The sequence below is a fragment of the Pan paniscus genome, chromosome 5 (assembly GCF_029289425.2).
Source record: "Pan paniscus chromosome 5, NHGRI_mPanPan1-v2.0_pri, whole genome shotgun sequence".
NCBI lineage: Eukaryota > Metazoa > Chordata > Mammalia > Primates > Hominidae > Pan > Pan paniscus.
The window spans coordinates 121,924,363-121,940,834 of NC_073254.2; the positions used below are offsets into that span (position 1 = coordinate 121,924,363).

The window sequence follows — 16,472 nt, forward strand, 5'->3', positions numbered from 1 at the left end:
CTGTAGGCTGTATAGGAAGCATGGCTATGGAAGCCTCAAGAAACTTACAATCCTGGCGGAAGGGAGAGGGGAAGCAAGCACCCTCCTCACGTGGCAGAGCATGGGAGAGGGGGAAGGGGGAAGGGAGAAGTGCTACACACTTCTAAACAACCAGGTCTCCTGAGAACTCTATCAGGAGACAGCAGTAGAGGACTGGTGCTAAACCATCAGAAACCACCTCCATGATGCAATCACCTCCCACCAAGCCCCACCTTCAACACGAGCAGATTAAAATTCAATGTGAGATTTGGGTGAAGACATAGAGCCAAACCATATCAACTACTTTATTTCTGTTAACGAAGTTGTTCACTTTTTCAAACAATTTTTAGTTTCTCCCTTACATCTTAGAGGAAGTGCTGTTTCCTTCCTGCAGAAAATACTCCCTCTGTCTGCACTCTACACCTGAACCTCTAGATTCTGAAAGACTGTAATCTATCAATCACTAGAGTTGTTTCTATATATTTCCCTTTCCATCTGTACAAATTATTGAATGAATGAATGAATGACTCTTCTATGGTTCCATTGTTGGTTTTTGAGATGCATGTCATGGTTACACTCTAGGTATAGATTCCCACACCTTGACGTTATACCCTGGTTCCAATGATTAATTAACTCTATGAAAATGAACAAGTTTTCTAACTTCTCAAGGTTTCATTTTCCTTGTCTGAAACAGGAAATAATAGTAGGATTATGTAAGTTTTATGGGGAATGTGACAATTCCTGTGAAGTTCTTAACATAGTGCTGTTGTACAGCAGCTACCTAAAGAATATTAGCAATTATTGTTTTAAATTGATATTTTATTTGATTTATGAATATGAAATATGATGATGCTCTCCCCCAGAATTTTTAAAACCTTTTTCCTCCTAGTTTTTAGAGAAATATCTTTCTCCATAGCCCCTCTCAAAGACACTCTTTCCAAGCATTTCAATGTTCTTTCCCTACACACCACCAACACACAAATGCACAAAAACACACACAGAGAATAATATTGTCAACAAACTTAGAAAAGTTTCTTCGTTAAGTCCTTTGACATTGCCTGAGACAAGAAAACATGGAGGGATAATTTCATTTTTTTATGTCTTTCTCTAACTCTTGACGGTGAACGTTTTGTTCTTTACTCTTTGAAAGTTTTTACGTTTATTAATAATGAAATGAATGTAGCAATATAGCTTCTCATCACAGATGCTTTCATTATTTTAAAATATTGTAATTATTTCTTACAATATATTAGAGCTTAAGTTCATCTTTGACAGATGATTATAACCTGGTGAGTGAAAAGCATTACTAATTCAACATATTTAAGCTACCGTGGAAAATTAGCAACTTTGTGAAAATGGAAAAAATCATTTCCTAATGCGATTTAGGCAAGGCTGCAAGGATTTTCATTAAATAATATAAAACAAATTAGTGGGATAGAAACAAAATTCAGAGGTAGTAAACAGAATCACACTGAGAGATGTTTCAAACAATATTTTAACTATTTAAAGACTAAAATCTTTTAACTGTATTCTATATTTTAAAATCAGAAATGTCTCTTAATTCTCAGCTATATAATTTGATGTAGTTATTATTACTATTATAATTTGACCAATGTATTAAGAAAATAATTAATATTAAATAGATTTTTAAAGTTTAAAATAAAAGCAATTATGAAAAGGCTAGTGGCATAATTCATGTACTGAGTGTACAATAGTTTCTTCAGTTTTTTAATTCTATGAAGTTTTTTTTTCTATATCTACTTCCAATAAATGCTGATTTGCTAATCTAGAAGAACATAGAAATGATTAGCACAATAAATCAGATTCTTTACTTCAGAGTAAGGAATGCTTTAAATTTTAACATAATCGTTACTGAGGCAATTAAGTGTAAAGCCTTTGTTTTATTTAATTTGATTACTGATTTTTTCTTGTGACTGAAAATCAATTTTTTCTCTCTTTCTTTCTTTCTTTCTTTTTTTTTTTTTTGTTTGTTTCTGTCTACAGAAAGCTGACCTTGCAGTTGCTCCACTGGCTATTACCTATGTTCGAGAGAAGGTCATCGACTTTTCCAAGCCCTTTATGACACTTGGAATAAGTATTTTGTACCGCAAGCCCAATGGTACAAACCCAGGCGTCTTCTCCTTCCTGAATCCTCTCTCCCCTGATATCTGGATGTATATTCTGCTGGCTTACTTGGGTGTCAGTTGTGTGCTCTTTGTCATAGCCAGGTAACATGCTCACTTTTGTGATTTTTTTGGCAATTGTTACCTCCTTTATCTAACTAATAATTGTCAAAAGTCACAATCAATTTTACTTTTTCTGTTCTTTATTTTCCATGGGGTGCTGAGAAATAATGAAATTTTAAGAATCACATTCATTTATTAAAATGTACTGTCCTGTCTTTGTGGGCAGAGAGCATGCTGGTTGTGTCAGTAAGCTATAAGTGTTATAGGGATTACTGTTTTCTTAACCAGAATATAAAAGCTTTTTAAATCAATATGATAAATGAATCATTGCCTCACTTTGAAGATTTCTGACGAACCAAAACTAAAATAACATGTTTTACTAACTTGAGTTAATAATTCAGTTATAAGAAAAACCAAAGTACTAAAATTTAAAAGGAGGCCTTTTTTAAGGAACCAAGACATTTATAATAAACATTCTAACTATAAAAGGACTACCTTAGTATTCTAAGTAATATTTGTGGTTTTTTTCTTGTTTTTTCACAGAATAAATGTCATTACCAAAAGTACCTTATTGTCATTGACATGTAGGGTATGTTTCAAGTCATAGGATCAGAAGATAAAATGCCAAGCTGGCAAGGTGGCTCATGCCTATAATCCAAACACTTTGGGAGCCCAAGATGGGAGGATTGCCTTGAGGTCAGGGGTTTGAGACCAGCCTGGTCGACATAGGGAGACCCTATCTCTATAAATAATAAAAATTAAGAAAAAATGCCTAAATGAAAGATATATAAATTTTATATTTTAATAGTGGCCTTTAAAATCTGTGATACAGATCAGTCTATGTTGATGGTATTACTCTATTTTACTCTCGGAGGTGTAAATTTATAATCATGTTTATTTATGCCTACCTCACTATCAAACTTTCAACTGATAGATTGTGTCAATATGATTTAATTTAACTTTTGCTTTAATTAAGAAGATTAGTATTGTGCCTCAGGACTCATGACTCTATTGACATGGAGTTAAGCCACATATTCATTATATTCTTTGAATTTTTATGTTTTTTTAAATATCAAAAAGATAACTGAATTAAAAATCAATTAGAATTCTACACATAATTTTTCATGGAGATAAAAATACCTATAAAGTGTACATATATATATATATATATGTTTTGTGCTGTATAAACAAAATTAAATATGCAGTGCCTTTTCAATTACGTTACATGGATTCTTTTGATAAATTTATCAGTAAGGGTATTTGTAAATAATCGAACTCATTTTTCAATAAGGAATTAAACTTATTTTTTTTCCAATGAAGTAATGTATTTTTTTTTCTAGCCATAAAAATCTTTAGTTCATTCAGTTAAAAAATGACTAAAATCAATTAGAAGTAGCATAATATTGGCCAGGTGTGGTTGCTCATGCCTGTAATCCCAGCACTTTGGGAGGCTGAGGCGGGCGGATCACAAAGTCAGGAGATTGAGAACATCCTGGCCAAAATGGTGAAACCCCGTCTTTACTAAAAATACAAAAATTAACTGGGCATGGTGGTGTGCACCTGTAGTCCCAGAGACTTGGGAGGCTGAGGCAGGAGAATCGCTTGAACCTGGGAGGTGGAGGTTGCAGTAAGCCAAGATTGTGCCACTGCACTCCAGCCTGGGAGATATAGCAGGACTCCATCTAAAAAAGAATAAATAAATAAATAAAAAGGTGGATTATATTTTTATATATTTGCACACAGATAATTTTTTACATATTTATATGTAATTATTTTACAAATGCATTATTTTTACCTAATTAGTTAGGTATTAAGAATTGTGTTCTTCAGATTATTATTATTTGCATTTGCCTAAAACTATGTATTGGAAGCATATTGCCATATAGCATTTGAAGCTGTACAGTAGAGCCTATTAAAATTTTATGTGACTTTTGGGGTTCTCCCCACAGTAATGAGAATTTGAAGTATGAAGGTCCTAAAATTTTAGCTCCAGCTTTTTCTACCTTCTGTGAAAATAAAACAGCCTTCACATTTTTTGTCATCTTTGGACCAACTGCATCTTTCTTATAGTGACAGACACAGCCACTCTATGTTCAGAGAAATAAGTGCAAGAGTTTCAGATTAAGCAATTCAGTGCCTAGAAAACTCTTCAGCCAGCCCACAGGTCAAACAGAAAAATAAATACTCCAAAATATACAAAAAGTCTTCCTTAATGTTTGCATGTACCCTTGTTTTTTCTTAAGTTAACAAATTTCCCAGGAGGATAGAAATAAAGCCTAGAGGAAAGTGTCATGAGACAACTTCAAGGCAACTGTGTGGGCATTAGTCAAGCTGAATTAGGTCTAACAGTACTTTTCTGGAGGTCTTAAACACAGAGTTGTGGGTTACTTCAAATTTGTATTAGGAAATTTAGTTATTCCTAATTTTCCAAGCCCATGGCTTTTGAAGTTAGATTCAAAGCAAATACTGAAACATCTGGTTTCCTTTCTAGCTTAAAAAAATACATTTGCAAATAGAGGCATATGGATGGATATGCACTTATCTAACTTTTCAAAATATTTCTGTAACTCACTTGATAAACCATCATAGACAGCATCTGTATAATTATGGTAATCTGTACTGATTTTACATGAAAGAAATTCAAGTAAATTGAGAACATAAAGTCAGCTAATGTACCATTTTTTTTTTACTGCTACTGCTTTTATATTTTGAAATGTTACTGTTATATTTTGTCATAGTTTTTAAGTGAACAGATAGGAAAATGATACTATTTCAGCTTCTTATTCCACAATTTCAAAACAAATTGCCTCATAAAAAATAAGTTTAAATCATCATTTATGGGGGAATTAATAGATATTGCATTAAGTAATAATGGTAGACAAACTGTATTAAGCAATATATAATATTAGAGATTCTTGGTAAAGTAATAACACAAGGATAAATATTTTCTGGATTTTCTCAGAATATTTTGTTCAATTTTCAATCTTAAAATAATCTTGTTTAAAATATTTCTAAATTTGAAAAAATAAAACTGAAAAATCAGATTAAAAGCAAAGTCTGAATGTGGTCAATTTAAATTTTAAATTCTGAACATCCAAAATCAAATGAATTTGTTTAATTAAAATATACTCTGACATAGTATTGAACTTTTACTATAAAAGAAGTTTGTGACGTGCAAAGGCAAATAAAATGTTCAAGTTTAAACTGTATAATGTAATTGCCTTTGTAATTTAAATGGAATCACTATCTGTTAGAATTTAAAATACATTTATTTTAATGCTTCCTTTAGCATTTTTATCTTACCTATCGAAAAAATTATGTCTTATGTCATATAGAGGTCACTGATATACTCATTGACATAATTGTTGATATCATAATTAATAAGGTATTTTAAGTATATTCTTTGTCTCCATAACAATTATAGATAAAAGAAAGATCATGTTTCAAAAAATTCTTAAGTATGTATTTTATTTTCATTGAAGGTCACAGAAACAAAGGCATAAAATAACTACCACTTTAATAACAGATTTCATATTTATTAATTATTGGAATCTACATAATATTAACTGTTAGGGAATTATGTAATACTTAGGAATAAAAACGCTTTATCTCAAAACTAAATTATAATGAGTGATTTAAATATTGTCAAAATTTCTCAACATTATTAATTTTACTTTTGTTTTGGTCATTATCTGATGTCGTTTCTGTTATTATTATTACAATTAACCTGCTATATCTTCTTAGCTACCAAACCACACCTTTGATTGGTTTTGTTTTCTCTTTTGTTTAATTATTCTATCAACTGCTCACTCAATTAGTCAAATATTTGTTGAGCCTCTAGTAAGCACTAATTATATCCCATAAAATATTAAACATTTATTTCTCATTTATTCACTTATTTATTCAACAATATCTATTGGCTACCCGTAAGTACTAAGAGTTGTGCCAAATGCTTGAATCCCAGAATGAACCCAACTGAATATGTTATTTTCACTAATAACTCACAATCAGTGCATATATCTGGCAATATATATCTATTACCCTTGAATAAATTTATAATAATACTTAAATCATCTTAAATTCTGTAAGAATGCCATGTATTTTAAATATGCTTTTCTAAAAAATATCTTGTAATATATATTTTGCTGGAGAGAAACATACAACTAGAAAGGAAATATGAGGAAGATTGTTACGTTGTCATTAGGCTACTAGATTAGAAGCTTATTGAATATCTGCTCTACTATCATATTAATAATATTAATTTTATTACAAATTAAGATCTAATAATGTTAGAATTTATGTTTTTAAAATTGGATTTAAAAGTAGATTATTTTGTCAATGCCTTTTAAAAATTTCCCCTCACTCACATGTTAAGAAAAAATATCTACGAATACTTAATAAATGTTTTAAATAAATTTAACCAATATTAAGAAGGAGATGTATGGTGTTAGTTTTTGTCTCCATATAGTTTTATATTTTATGATCTCCTGTAAGCAGTTGTATTATTATTTATAGCATAATGACATAATCAGCATGCTTATCTGAATTAGCTCTGAATGTTAATTAAGAGTAAGGATTAGCCTGGGATAGTGCTTTCTAGACATAGAATGACCTTATCCCAAAATTCTAATGGTAGCACTTTGCTGACAGAGAATTAGGAAGAAATCTTGTCCGGGATGGGTTCATGCTTACTCAGATTTTCCCCTAAATGTTTTCCCCTCCTTTTTCTTTCTCTTTTCTTTCACCTGGGCATATGATTATAGAGATGGCAGTTAGTCATATAAAAAGTCTGGTTAGGGCACCCACCCCTTACATTAATAATAAAATATATTTTTCACCTTGCTTCAAATATTTATTTTATTAAACTAAAGCTACTATTGATATAATAGAAAATGTTTATAAAATGACTCAATTAAAATTCCCATATATGTTAGATTTTTTTTTCCTCTTAACCATATATATCTCCAAGAAAATTGACCTGTTCTGAAATTCATTATTGGTCTAGGGTTCTTAGCAGTTTGATGTACAGAGATGAATAACTGAAGACCAAACCTAAAAGAAAGGAATAATGGTACACACATATCCCTCCAACAGGATTGATGTAACCTTAATAATTATTCACTAAGTCTTTAATAGTGCATATCTTATTTTGAAATTGGCATTTACAAATACAAATAAACTTTGGAGAATAAATTACTATACCAAATTTTGCAATATGAGTACTATTACATAAAAATGCATTAGGCTATTTAAATGAACAAATGATTAGGGTCAAATAGAGGAGAAAGTGTAAAGGAAGGCAAACAGTATTAAGTAACCTGGACTTCTTAGCTAGAAGAGTAAATCAAAGAATATTCAATGTGTTACATGCATAACGTTTTTCTAAGTTAAAAGAATATAGGAATTTTTTGTGCATTTCTGTATATAATTGCCTTTAATTATTTTTAGAGTATTAGAATATTTTCTGTTATGTTAGTGGGTTAGGCAGCAGGGCATGGACTCCCCAGAATCTACTCAATGGTTTATTATTTACAGTGACCAACGACACTGTCTTAACTTTATATTTTGGCTTAACTGTTTGATGGTTGAACTGACTTTAGAAAACCATATCCAAAGTGCTTACATTAACAGCTTTGATCTCAGCTATGGACTAGCGTGCAATAGCTTTCATATTTTTGTCACAGTGATGGGTGACATTTAATGTACGGTGAAGGGCAACATTGAATTATTATGCACTTAAAAATAGATAACTGTTTTGGTGGGATGTTCAGTGTTAAACTAATCCGCTGTCAAAACGACTGTTGTCACATTAAAATGAAATGCCAATTTTGTTGTTTGTCTTTGCCGCCAACTTGCCAGCTTTTTACCAAAAAAAAACTATTTCAATTTTAACTTTCCATAACATAACTTTAGATATATTTTATTTTTAATGTCCTATTTTTTACTTAAATAAATTGCAGAAAAGCCTATTTGTTATTATTCTTCACACTTAGCAATTTTCCTAAAATTTACTGAAAATTTAGTTTTAAATACGTGCTGTTCTGCTAATATGCCTGTCACATATGAAAGTGATTGCTAAAATTGATTAAATATTGACAAATATTTATCTAAATTATGGACCTAAAAGTAAACATTGATGAAAATTAGATATATTTTCAAACTGTGGATTAAAATATTTCCATAGTAGATGAGGCTACTTCTGCACTAAATAATATTTTTAAAATTATTATTTTTTGTTATAATGTACCTCTTTATTTTAGTGGTTCCAGCGATGTTTATGGTTGCAAGTATATGTGGTGTCACCAACCCAGAAAAAATTCTTAGTTTGTGTCTTTAGTAGAACCAAACCAATTGAAACTAAGTTGAATCAATGACTTCTTTTCAGTTGTGATAAATATGGTATTGAGGTAATTGAGGCAATAGAGCTCTTGACTGAAAGTATCCATGTAGGACAAAGAAGATAATTTAATCTTCAGAGGAGGAGAAATCAAACATATTTTCCACCTCTCAATTTTTAAATTATGGCAGACATTTACAGGCGTTAAAGATTTGAGAAAAAATTGAGTAAGACAAAGGCAATTTAAAATTAATGTGCTTTTTCTGTAATTTTCTGTAATCAAATGCTAGTTGGCATTTTTTAAGGATAAACATGCTTATTTATTTTTTAGAAGTATCTACATCAATCTACAAATTATTTTTTTCACATAAATATAATTTATTGTTAGGCCAAAATTAAGTATAAACGCAAGAGCAGAAATTTGATAGCCCATCTTTATTTTTCAAATTCTATGGATAAATTATTGGCCTCTGTATCCTTCTTTGCCTCCATCACCAGAATTGAATGGAAAGACTCCTGGAAGCAAAAAGACTTCCTCTTTCTAGTCATTTTAAGTGTTTCCACTGGAAAAATATCTTGGCCAATGAACTTCTGAGAACTATGGTCATCTGTGATGATTTGTTTCCATTTAGAAGTTTCATAATGTCTAGCTCAGTAAATCACAAAATTAATTATAATAAGTTACAGTTTATGGGGTGATATGAAGAAACTCAGAGTGCTAAAACTTGAAGTACAACGCTTATTAAATTCTTATATTTGCTACCAAAAAATGGCACCTCTGTTCTTAATCAATTCTTTATGGAACATGTCATTGTATTTAACCCACACACACATACACACACAGACACACACACATGCACACACATCTGATAAGAGCAGCACACGTATAAAAAATTTTTTTTAAGATTTGGACAATGGAGTGTAGTGGGTTCTTTGGCAGTTACCACTGTGTCTTTTATACATTTCTCACTAGCTAATTCAAGCTGAGAAGCTAAAAGGACAAGAATAATACTGGTTTATCTTCCACTTTATTCTTTTTTTCTTTTTCCTTCCTTTTTTTGGACCAGAATAAATATTTTTTTGAGGTGTCTTTTAAGAACCAACAGGATAAGGAAAAACAATCATTTTTTACCAAGTGATACACTTTTTCTTTTATGTTTTGTTGTTTCTAGATAGCAACATTTTTTCATAGCGGCAGAATACTGTGAATTGCTTGTAAGAATACACCTCTCCAGGCTGGTCTGTCTGTGGTAATTCTCAAAACAAAATTTCACTTCTGTTTTCCATAGCCACTGGAAAAATGGTGCCCTTGGTCTTTTGGAAGCTTTCTCAGTCAACCTAAGAAAGGTCTTCTCAATCTGAAACAACTATTCCAGCAAAATCAGTGGCTTTAAAAAATTTCAATTTTTTTAAATGAAATATTTTAATCCACAATGTCTGGTAAAGACAGGCGACATCTTTTATATGAACATATACCTTTAAAAAGTGCAGTCTGTGCAGGAAGCCAGTGACATAAAGATAATGAAGAAATAAAGAATTGTTTACTAGGTATTTTTCTTTCATTCTGTATGTCTTAATGATTAAGAGTACTGTGCTCATAAAAAGGCAATTGTCTTGAGAAATGTAGAAAAATAGGTCAGTATTTTTTTTCTTTAATGCCAAACATGACACTTAAATTAGTTACAATTTTACTTGGATAAAGCTGCCCTTTTGCTGTAAATTATTTGGGGTAAGAGTCCTTTCAAATGGATGGTTGTCTATGCAGTCTTGTACCAGAGTGGTGGGTCAGGTGAGGGACAATTGAGAGAAAAAAGAAGGAAACTAATACGTATTGCATGTCAACAGTAGCCAGATTATATTTGAGAACTATAAAGAGATTCATTTATTACCTTTTTTAAAATTAGTAACTGTGTGTTTTTATGATAAGATTTAAGGAATAAATACATATATAGCAGCCCCCAGCCCCTCACCCTCACCACAAATGAGATTAGAGAGGTTTTCTTTTTGTTTAATGCTGTTATTGTAACACTTTTTAATTTTAACTTATTATGAAGAAGAATGTGACACTAAAGAAAAAATAAATTTAGAAGAAAATGGAAAACATATTCAGAAAAGCATTTGTATCACTTGATTTGTTTTGCCTATCATGTTAACTTTACCTTCTAGTTTTTCTTCCCCAAATTTAGAAACTTGGCAGTTTTTTTTATTTAAAGTATGCTCTATTAAATATTTTTACTACATGTTAGTAGTATACGGTTTTACAGTAACAGATAATTCCTTGAAAAAAAAATCCTTAGTTAGCTGTACTTAAGAAGTATGTCTTTTTCTTTAGATTGCAAATAAGAAAGCTTGAAAACTTTCCAATCAACTGGGCACCTAGACAGGAGACATTAGCAACCAAATGTGTAGATTTGCTTTATAAAGCTAGTCTCTGGAAATGCTAACACTTTTTCCCTGAAAATTATTAGCTACATGTTATAAAGCTAGTCTCTGGAAATGCTAACACTTTTTCCCTGAAAATTATTAGCTACGTGTATTAAAAGAATAAAACAACATTGTGAGTTTTTCTGAAGACTCAAGTGGTATTAGTATTGTTTTGATTTTTTCATAATTCATGGATATGAGAGAAATATCAATGTTAAATAATAATGTACAGACAAAATTTTAGTGATAAATCACACCTTTCTTTATACTAAGTAAAATTATGCACTCTATCCAAATAATTAATGAGTAGGAGATATAGTGTCATCAACCAGTGTAACTTCATTCATTAGAGCATGTCACAACACCTTAATTGCTATAATTTTTTACATTCCATTACATAATTACATCATTCAAGTTAAACTGTTTTCATATCAATCCTGTTGGGTATACATATATAGAAAGAGAGAGGTTTCTTTTTGTTGTTTTTGTTTTTTTTTTTAAGAAAAAATATCGTGGCTCTCCTAAATAGTAATGGGAATTTCAATATCTTTGGATAGAAATATCTTGGTTGATCTATTTCGTATATAAATATAATTAGTAAAACAATGACAATGCAAACTATTCTATTAACTTTTAATATGTATAGTTTTTCTAGTTAGCTCTTGCGTAATAAAGCTGACTATGAAAATATAAAGTTATCTCTCTAAGAAACTTGTTGATTTTATACTCATTTTTGAAATTTTGTTTGGAAGCCCAGAAATTCACCTTTCATTCCTAATGACAGAAAACCATATTAATGAAGTTATTATATGTATTTGCATTTCAAGCCTATAGTTATTTTTTCTATTTTATTTAATGAGCATTGATTGAAACAGACTTTCAGTTTTCATACCTTCTAACTTATATAAAGGATGATTTTCCTCTTTCCCCGCCTGGATATAACATAGTTTCCTGCTATTCTTTATGAGAGATGTTAAATCCTAAATTAATTACTTTTAACATTTCGCTTTCTCATGGGCTTCTGACTACACCTGAGATGATAAAATGAGATGAACGCATTTGCAGTAAATTTTCCTATTAAATGGATAAACTTAATATTTGAAGCAAAGGTGAAATTGTAGGTTTTGAATGTTACTGGCATGATAAAGTTATAAACAGAATAGGGCTACAACTGTCATCTAAGTTGGTTCAGAATATGCACCTGAATATTATTTTAACATAATAAAATTAGGTAAGTGTTTCCCTGCTTCCCTTACTATTCTTGGTAATGGGGGGTGCTGGGAGGTGTATTTCAGTATAAGTTCAGCAATTCACTAGACTGAAGATATGTTTTGGAAACTGGTAATAATCTAGTGATTTTACAAAATAAGAAACATTAAAAATAGAGAAAATTTTGCTTGTAGATGGACATGCAAAAATAAGATTCATACTTAGAGAAATGTGTATTTATTTTAAAATGTTGATATTACTACTTCAATTTTCAATTAGAGCTTCAATATTTAGGAAGATATTAAAAATAATGTTTTAAATCATCCACCTAAGAATTTAAACATATTTATTTTGGAGCCAGGCGCCGTGGCTCACGCTTGTAATCCCAGCACTTTGGGAGGCCGAGGTGGGCAGATCACCTGAGGTCAGGAGTTCAAGACCAGCCTGACCAACATAGAGAAACCCCGTCTCCACTAAAAATATAAAATTAGCCGGGCGTGGTGGCACATGCCTGTAATCCCAGCTACTAGGGAGGCTGAGGCAGGAGAATCGCTTGAACCTGGGAGGCAGAGGTAGCGGTGAGCCGAGATCGTGAGCCGAGATCGCGCCATTGCACTCCAGCCTGGGCAACAACAACAACAACAAAATATATATTTATTTTGATATTTTAGTTGAAAACAAAATTAATACATGATTTCCAAACATATTTCAGTTGTTTTAGGTAGTAAACTGTGTATAGAATGCATATATATAATTTTTAAATATTTTATTGATTTGTTTGATACAATAGAGTGTCTATATTTTCAAAAGACATTTCCAATTTATTTAGTGGGGATATAGAAAACCCACAAGTCATTCAGCTTTGTGAAAGATGTTATAAAAATTATTTTTATAGGTAAAATTTCCTGCAAAAAAGAAAACTTTACGTGCCTTATATCTTGATGGTAGCTGTGGCTATTTTTGTGTCATCCAGATAATTGCATATTACTTAATTCAATTTAAATGGCCAGATGATTTTATCTTTTCCAATGCTAGCTTCAAGTCCTTGTTGATAACATCATTTACTTACTGAGTGTCCTTGTTTTTTTTTTTCTTAAAAAAAGCATAGTTTTATTTTTTATTATTAGAAATCTCTTGACCTTCTGACTTATCTGAGGACAGTCTGCCTGAAGTCTTTTAATTCTGGATTTACTGCTATTAAAATCCTTAGCAAGTTTTTACTGCAAGCTAAACATTTGCTTTTGACCTGTGATTAATTCAAATGTAAATCACTCTCATAGTTCTTTTAAAATAACTACTTTTTAAGTTTGGTATTTTATTTGCAAATAAATAGCTATATTGGTAAGAAATAATTTTTTACAAGACAAACCTATGTTTTTTTATGTAATATTATATGTGAGCCATTTTCCTTACTATTCTCAATTTAAAGCCACTCTTAATTTGATTGGACAATTGGGTGTTTTAGAAAAAAAATGTATATTGATAGCCAGTGAATGGAACTACATGATAGCCATTGTATATTAAAAAATAGACTCCAGTTTTGAATGTATAATTATAGTTTTTATTTTACTTTGACATTTGTAACATTGCCTGAATTCATGGCAAACAATATTATGACTTTTCTTCAGAAATCTTATTATAAAATGATCAATAGATGATTATAATAATAATTTGTAATCCCATAACAATCTCATAAAATAATAATCTCATAACAATAAGGAATAATCTTGGCTACATTAAATAAACTAAAATACAGTATACCATTATAACTTTAAGTAATAAGAATAAGTCATAAGGATCTGTAATCAGCTTATTGATGAAGTTAATTTCCTATAACAAATATAAATTTTAAGTGGAAGTTAGAAGTCATAAATTCTAAAGTTGATTATTCTATTGTTTTTAGTTATCCATTTAAGACTAAATCATATTTATTTTTCATTAAGATTATGTATTTTAAAAAATTGACCACGATTTAAATTTGTTATCACTAACATATTACAAATCAGTAGAACTGATCATTGTTATCATTTCACTAAGCCTTTCAAATTCATTTGGATCTACTAAATAATACATTTAATAGCATATTATTACAATGTTAGGTACAAAAATCCTTCTACTTCACCATGTACATCTGGTAACTTTCTGGTACTAACACTACCAATTAAATAATGTCAAGAGCAATTCATGAATCATCTCTAAAATTGGCTTAAAAATTTAATATAAATGATATTTATTGTTCAGTGATGTGATGATAGTTTAATAATTGGCTATGGCAGTGAAAAGGGCTTTCCTTTGTAGCATTTGCCAATTTTCATAGTTTAAATATTCCCACAATAACAAATATCAAACTACCAATGGGATGGTCACCGAATACAGATTTGGGAAAAGAGATGCAAAATTAGTTATTGCAAGCCAGAATGAGCAGGCCCTAGGATACCACTAATATGTAATATGTTCAAGAGAAGGGAAAAACAGTAAGCTGTAAAAGTTAATAGCAGGTAGTTCGGGTGGAATGTATTGACATACAAATATACACAATGTATGAAGAAGGATATGTGGAAGATAATGACAAGGTCGTAGAGCCTTGAAAGCAAAAGTAAAAAATTAGGTTGTTATTAAGATAATTACAACCTCGGAAGCAATTCTAAACTTAAAGTAAATGTCAGTTTATCCTTTTGCTCATTTAAATAAGTTTATACCTAAACAATTAGCATAACATTTTTGAGTTAACTGTATATGAACATATCTATGGACAAGAGAAATTATACCAGGAAGACTTTAGCTATATGATGTTTTCAGGGAATGAGTCATTGTGAATATTAATGTTTTCTTAATTATTGAGTTTTCAATACTAAATTACAAAAATTTAACTATTTACATGGAAATTTTTTTAACTACAACATATTCTTTCCTGCTTATAATTTTTAACCAAAAGTTCTTAAAGGAATAAAACTCTTTAAGATAATTTAGTTGCAATATTATAAACATCAATTATTTTTACCTGAAAGTTCAGTAATAGCTTCAGGGCCTGTATTAGAAGAAATAGGTTCCCTCGCAGGTAATAGGAAACTTCACCATGTTGTTTGAATTAATAGGGGATGATTGTGTTCATAGTCTCAAATTAGACAAAATTGAAACAGCAGCTGAAAGGTGTTATCAAGGAACCTGACACCTCTATCTACCTGCTACATCATTCTTAGAGACTTTTATCCTCATAGTTACAAGATATCCATTGAAAGGCCAGGCATTTTATCTGTATCCCAGGCTGGGAAGAAGGGAGAAAAGAGAAAGAGCAACCTGCAAAAGTCTTCACCTTTTTATTCAGAAAGGAGATGCTTCCTCTCTGTATATCTTATTAACTAGAATTATTTTGCTTAGATCGCCCTAGCTGCAAGAGAGGCTGCAGAAATGGCTTTCTTTTATCTGAGCTTACTGCCACTTCATTTCTTTTGTTAGAAAAGTGATATTATTGGGTATGTTATTGGCAGTGGCTGCCCATAGAGATTTATTGAATTGTGAAGTAATGATTCATCATTCATGCAATTCTCTCAAAATTTTTATTTCAAGTGCTCATTTCTGAAATTTTCTTTTTCCTTCATTGTCATCAGTTGTCAGAATGCCTGTCTCTAAGCAGTATAACTGCTCCCTTCTTGTTTGTTATTTTAAACCACATTTTCTTTAAAACAAGTTAATGAAATGTAAATGACATATGAATAGTAAGTGCTAGTATTTCATGTCTTAGATTTCTGTTATACTTTCTTTCTGGTTCTGGCTTATATTGTTGAAATTCAAATTTGCCGAACTAGTTTTGTGTAAGAAACATGAATCATTACTCTAATATTTTAAGTGATGCTACCAAAATGTAAATTTTTAATGTTGTAGAAAATAACTCTGATTTATTTTGATGTGGGATATTCAAATACATCAATGTTTTTCCCAACTTCTCTATAGCCATGAAGAAGTTGGAGCAAAAAAAAAAAATAATAGTTGGTAAATTGATACCCTTCATAATGCCCATATAATATAAATGCATCATAGCATATTTTAGGAGAGCTTTTACAAATCATCAGACACTAAGCTGTTTCTAGGGGAAAATATCTCTATGATCAAATAAGGTCAGGAGAACTATGTAGTAGAGTTTTCTTTTAGGAATTCACTATTAACAAATTAAAGGCTCTGAAAATTCTTGCAATAAAGAAATCTGATTAGGTTTGTTGAACTAGCATTGCCCCAACACTTAGCCATGGGGCCTTTTTTTTTTCTCTGTTAATCTATTATCTCTAATTTTATGTTCTCTA

General features: G+C 30.6%; 1 protein-coding gene across 10 annotated transcripts in view; it reads left to right on the plus strand.

Annotated features, from left to right (window-relative positions):
* The window catches only part of GRIK2 (glutamate ionotropic receptor kainate type subunit 2), a 1,183,164-nt gene that overhangs the window by 998,358 nt on the left and 168,334 nt on the right, over window positions 1-16,472 (plus strand). For all 10 annotated transcript variants that reach the window (XM_034962599.3, XM_063605422.1, XM_063605420.1 and 7 more), the window contains one exon: window positions 2,023-2,246. In XM_034962599.3, coding sequence (XP_034818490.1) covers window positions 2,023-2,246 — 224 coding nt within the window. The remainder of the gene's footprint in view (window positions 1-2,022; window positions 2,247-16,472) is intronic.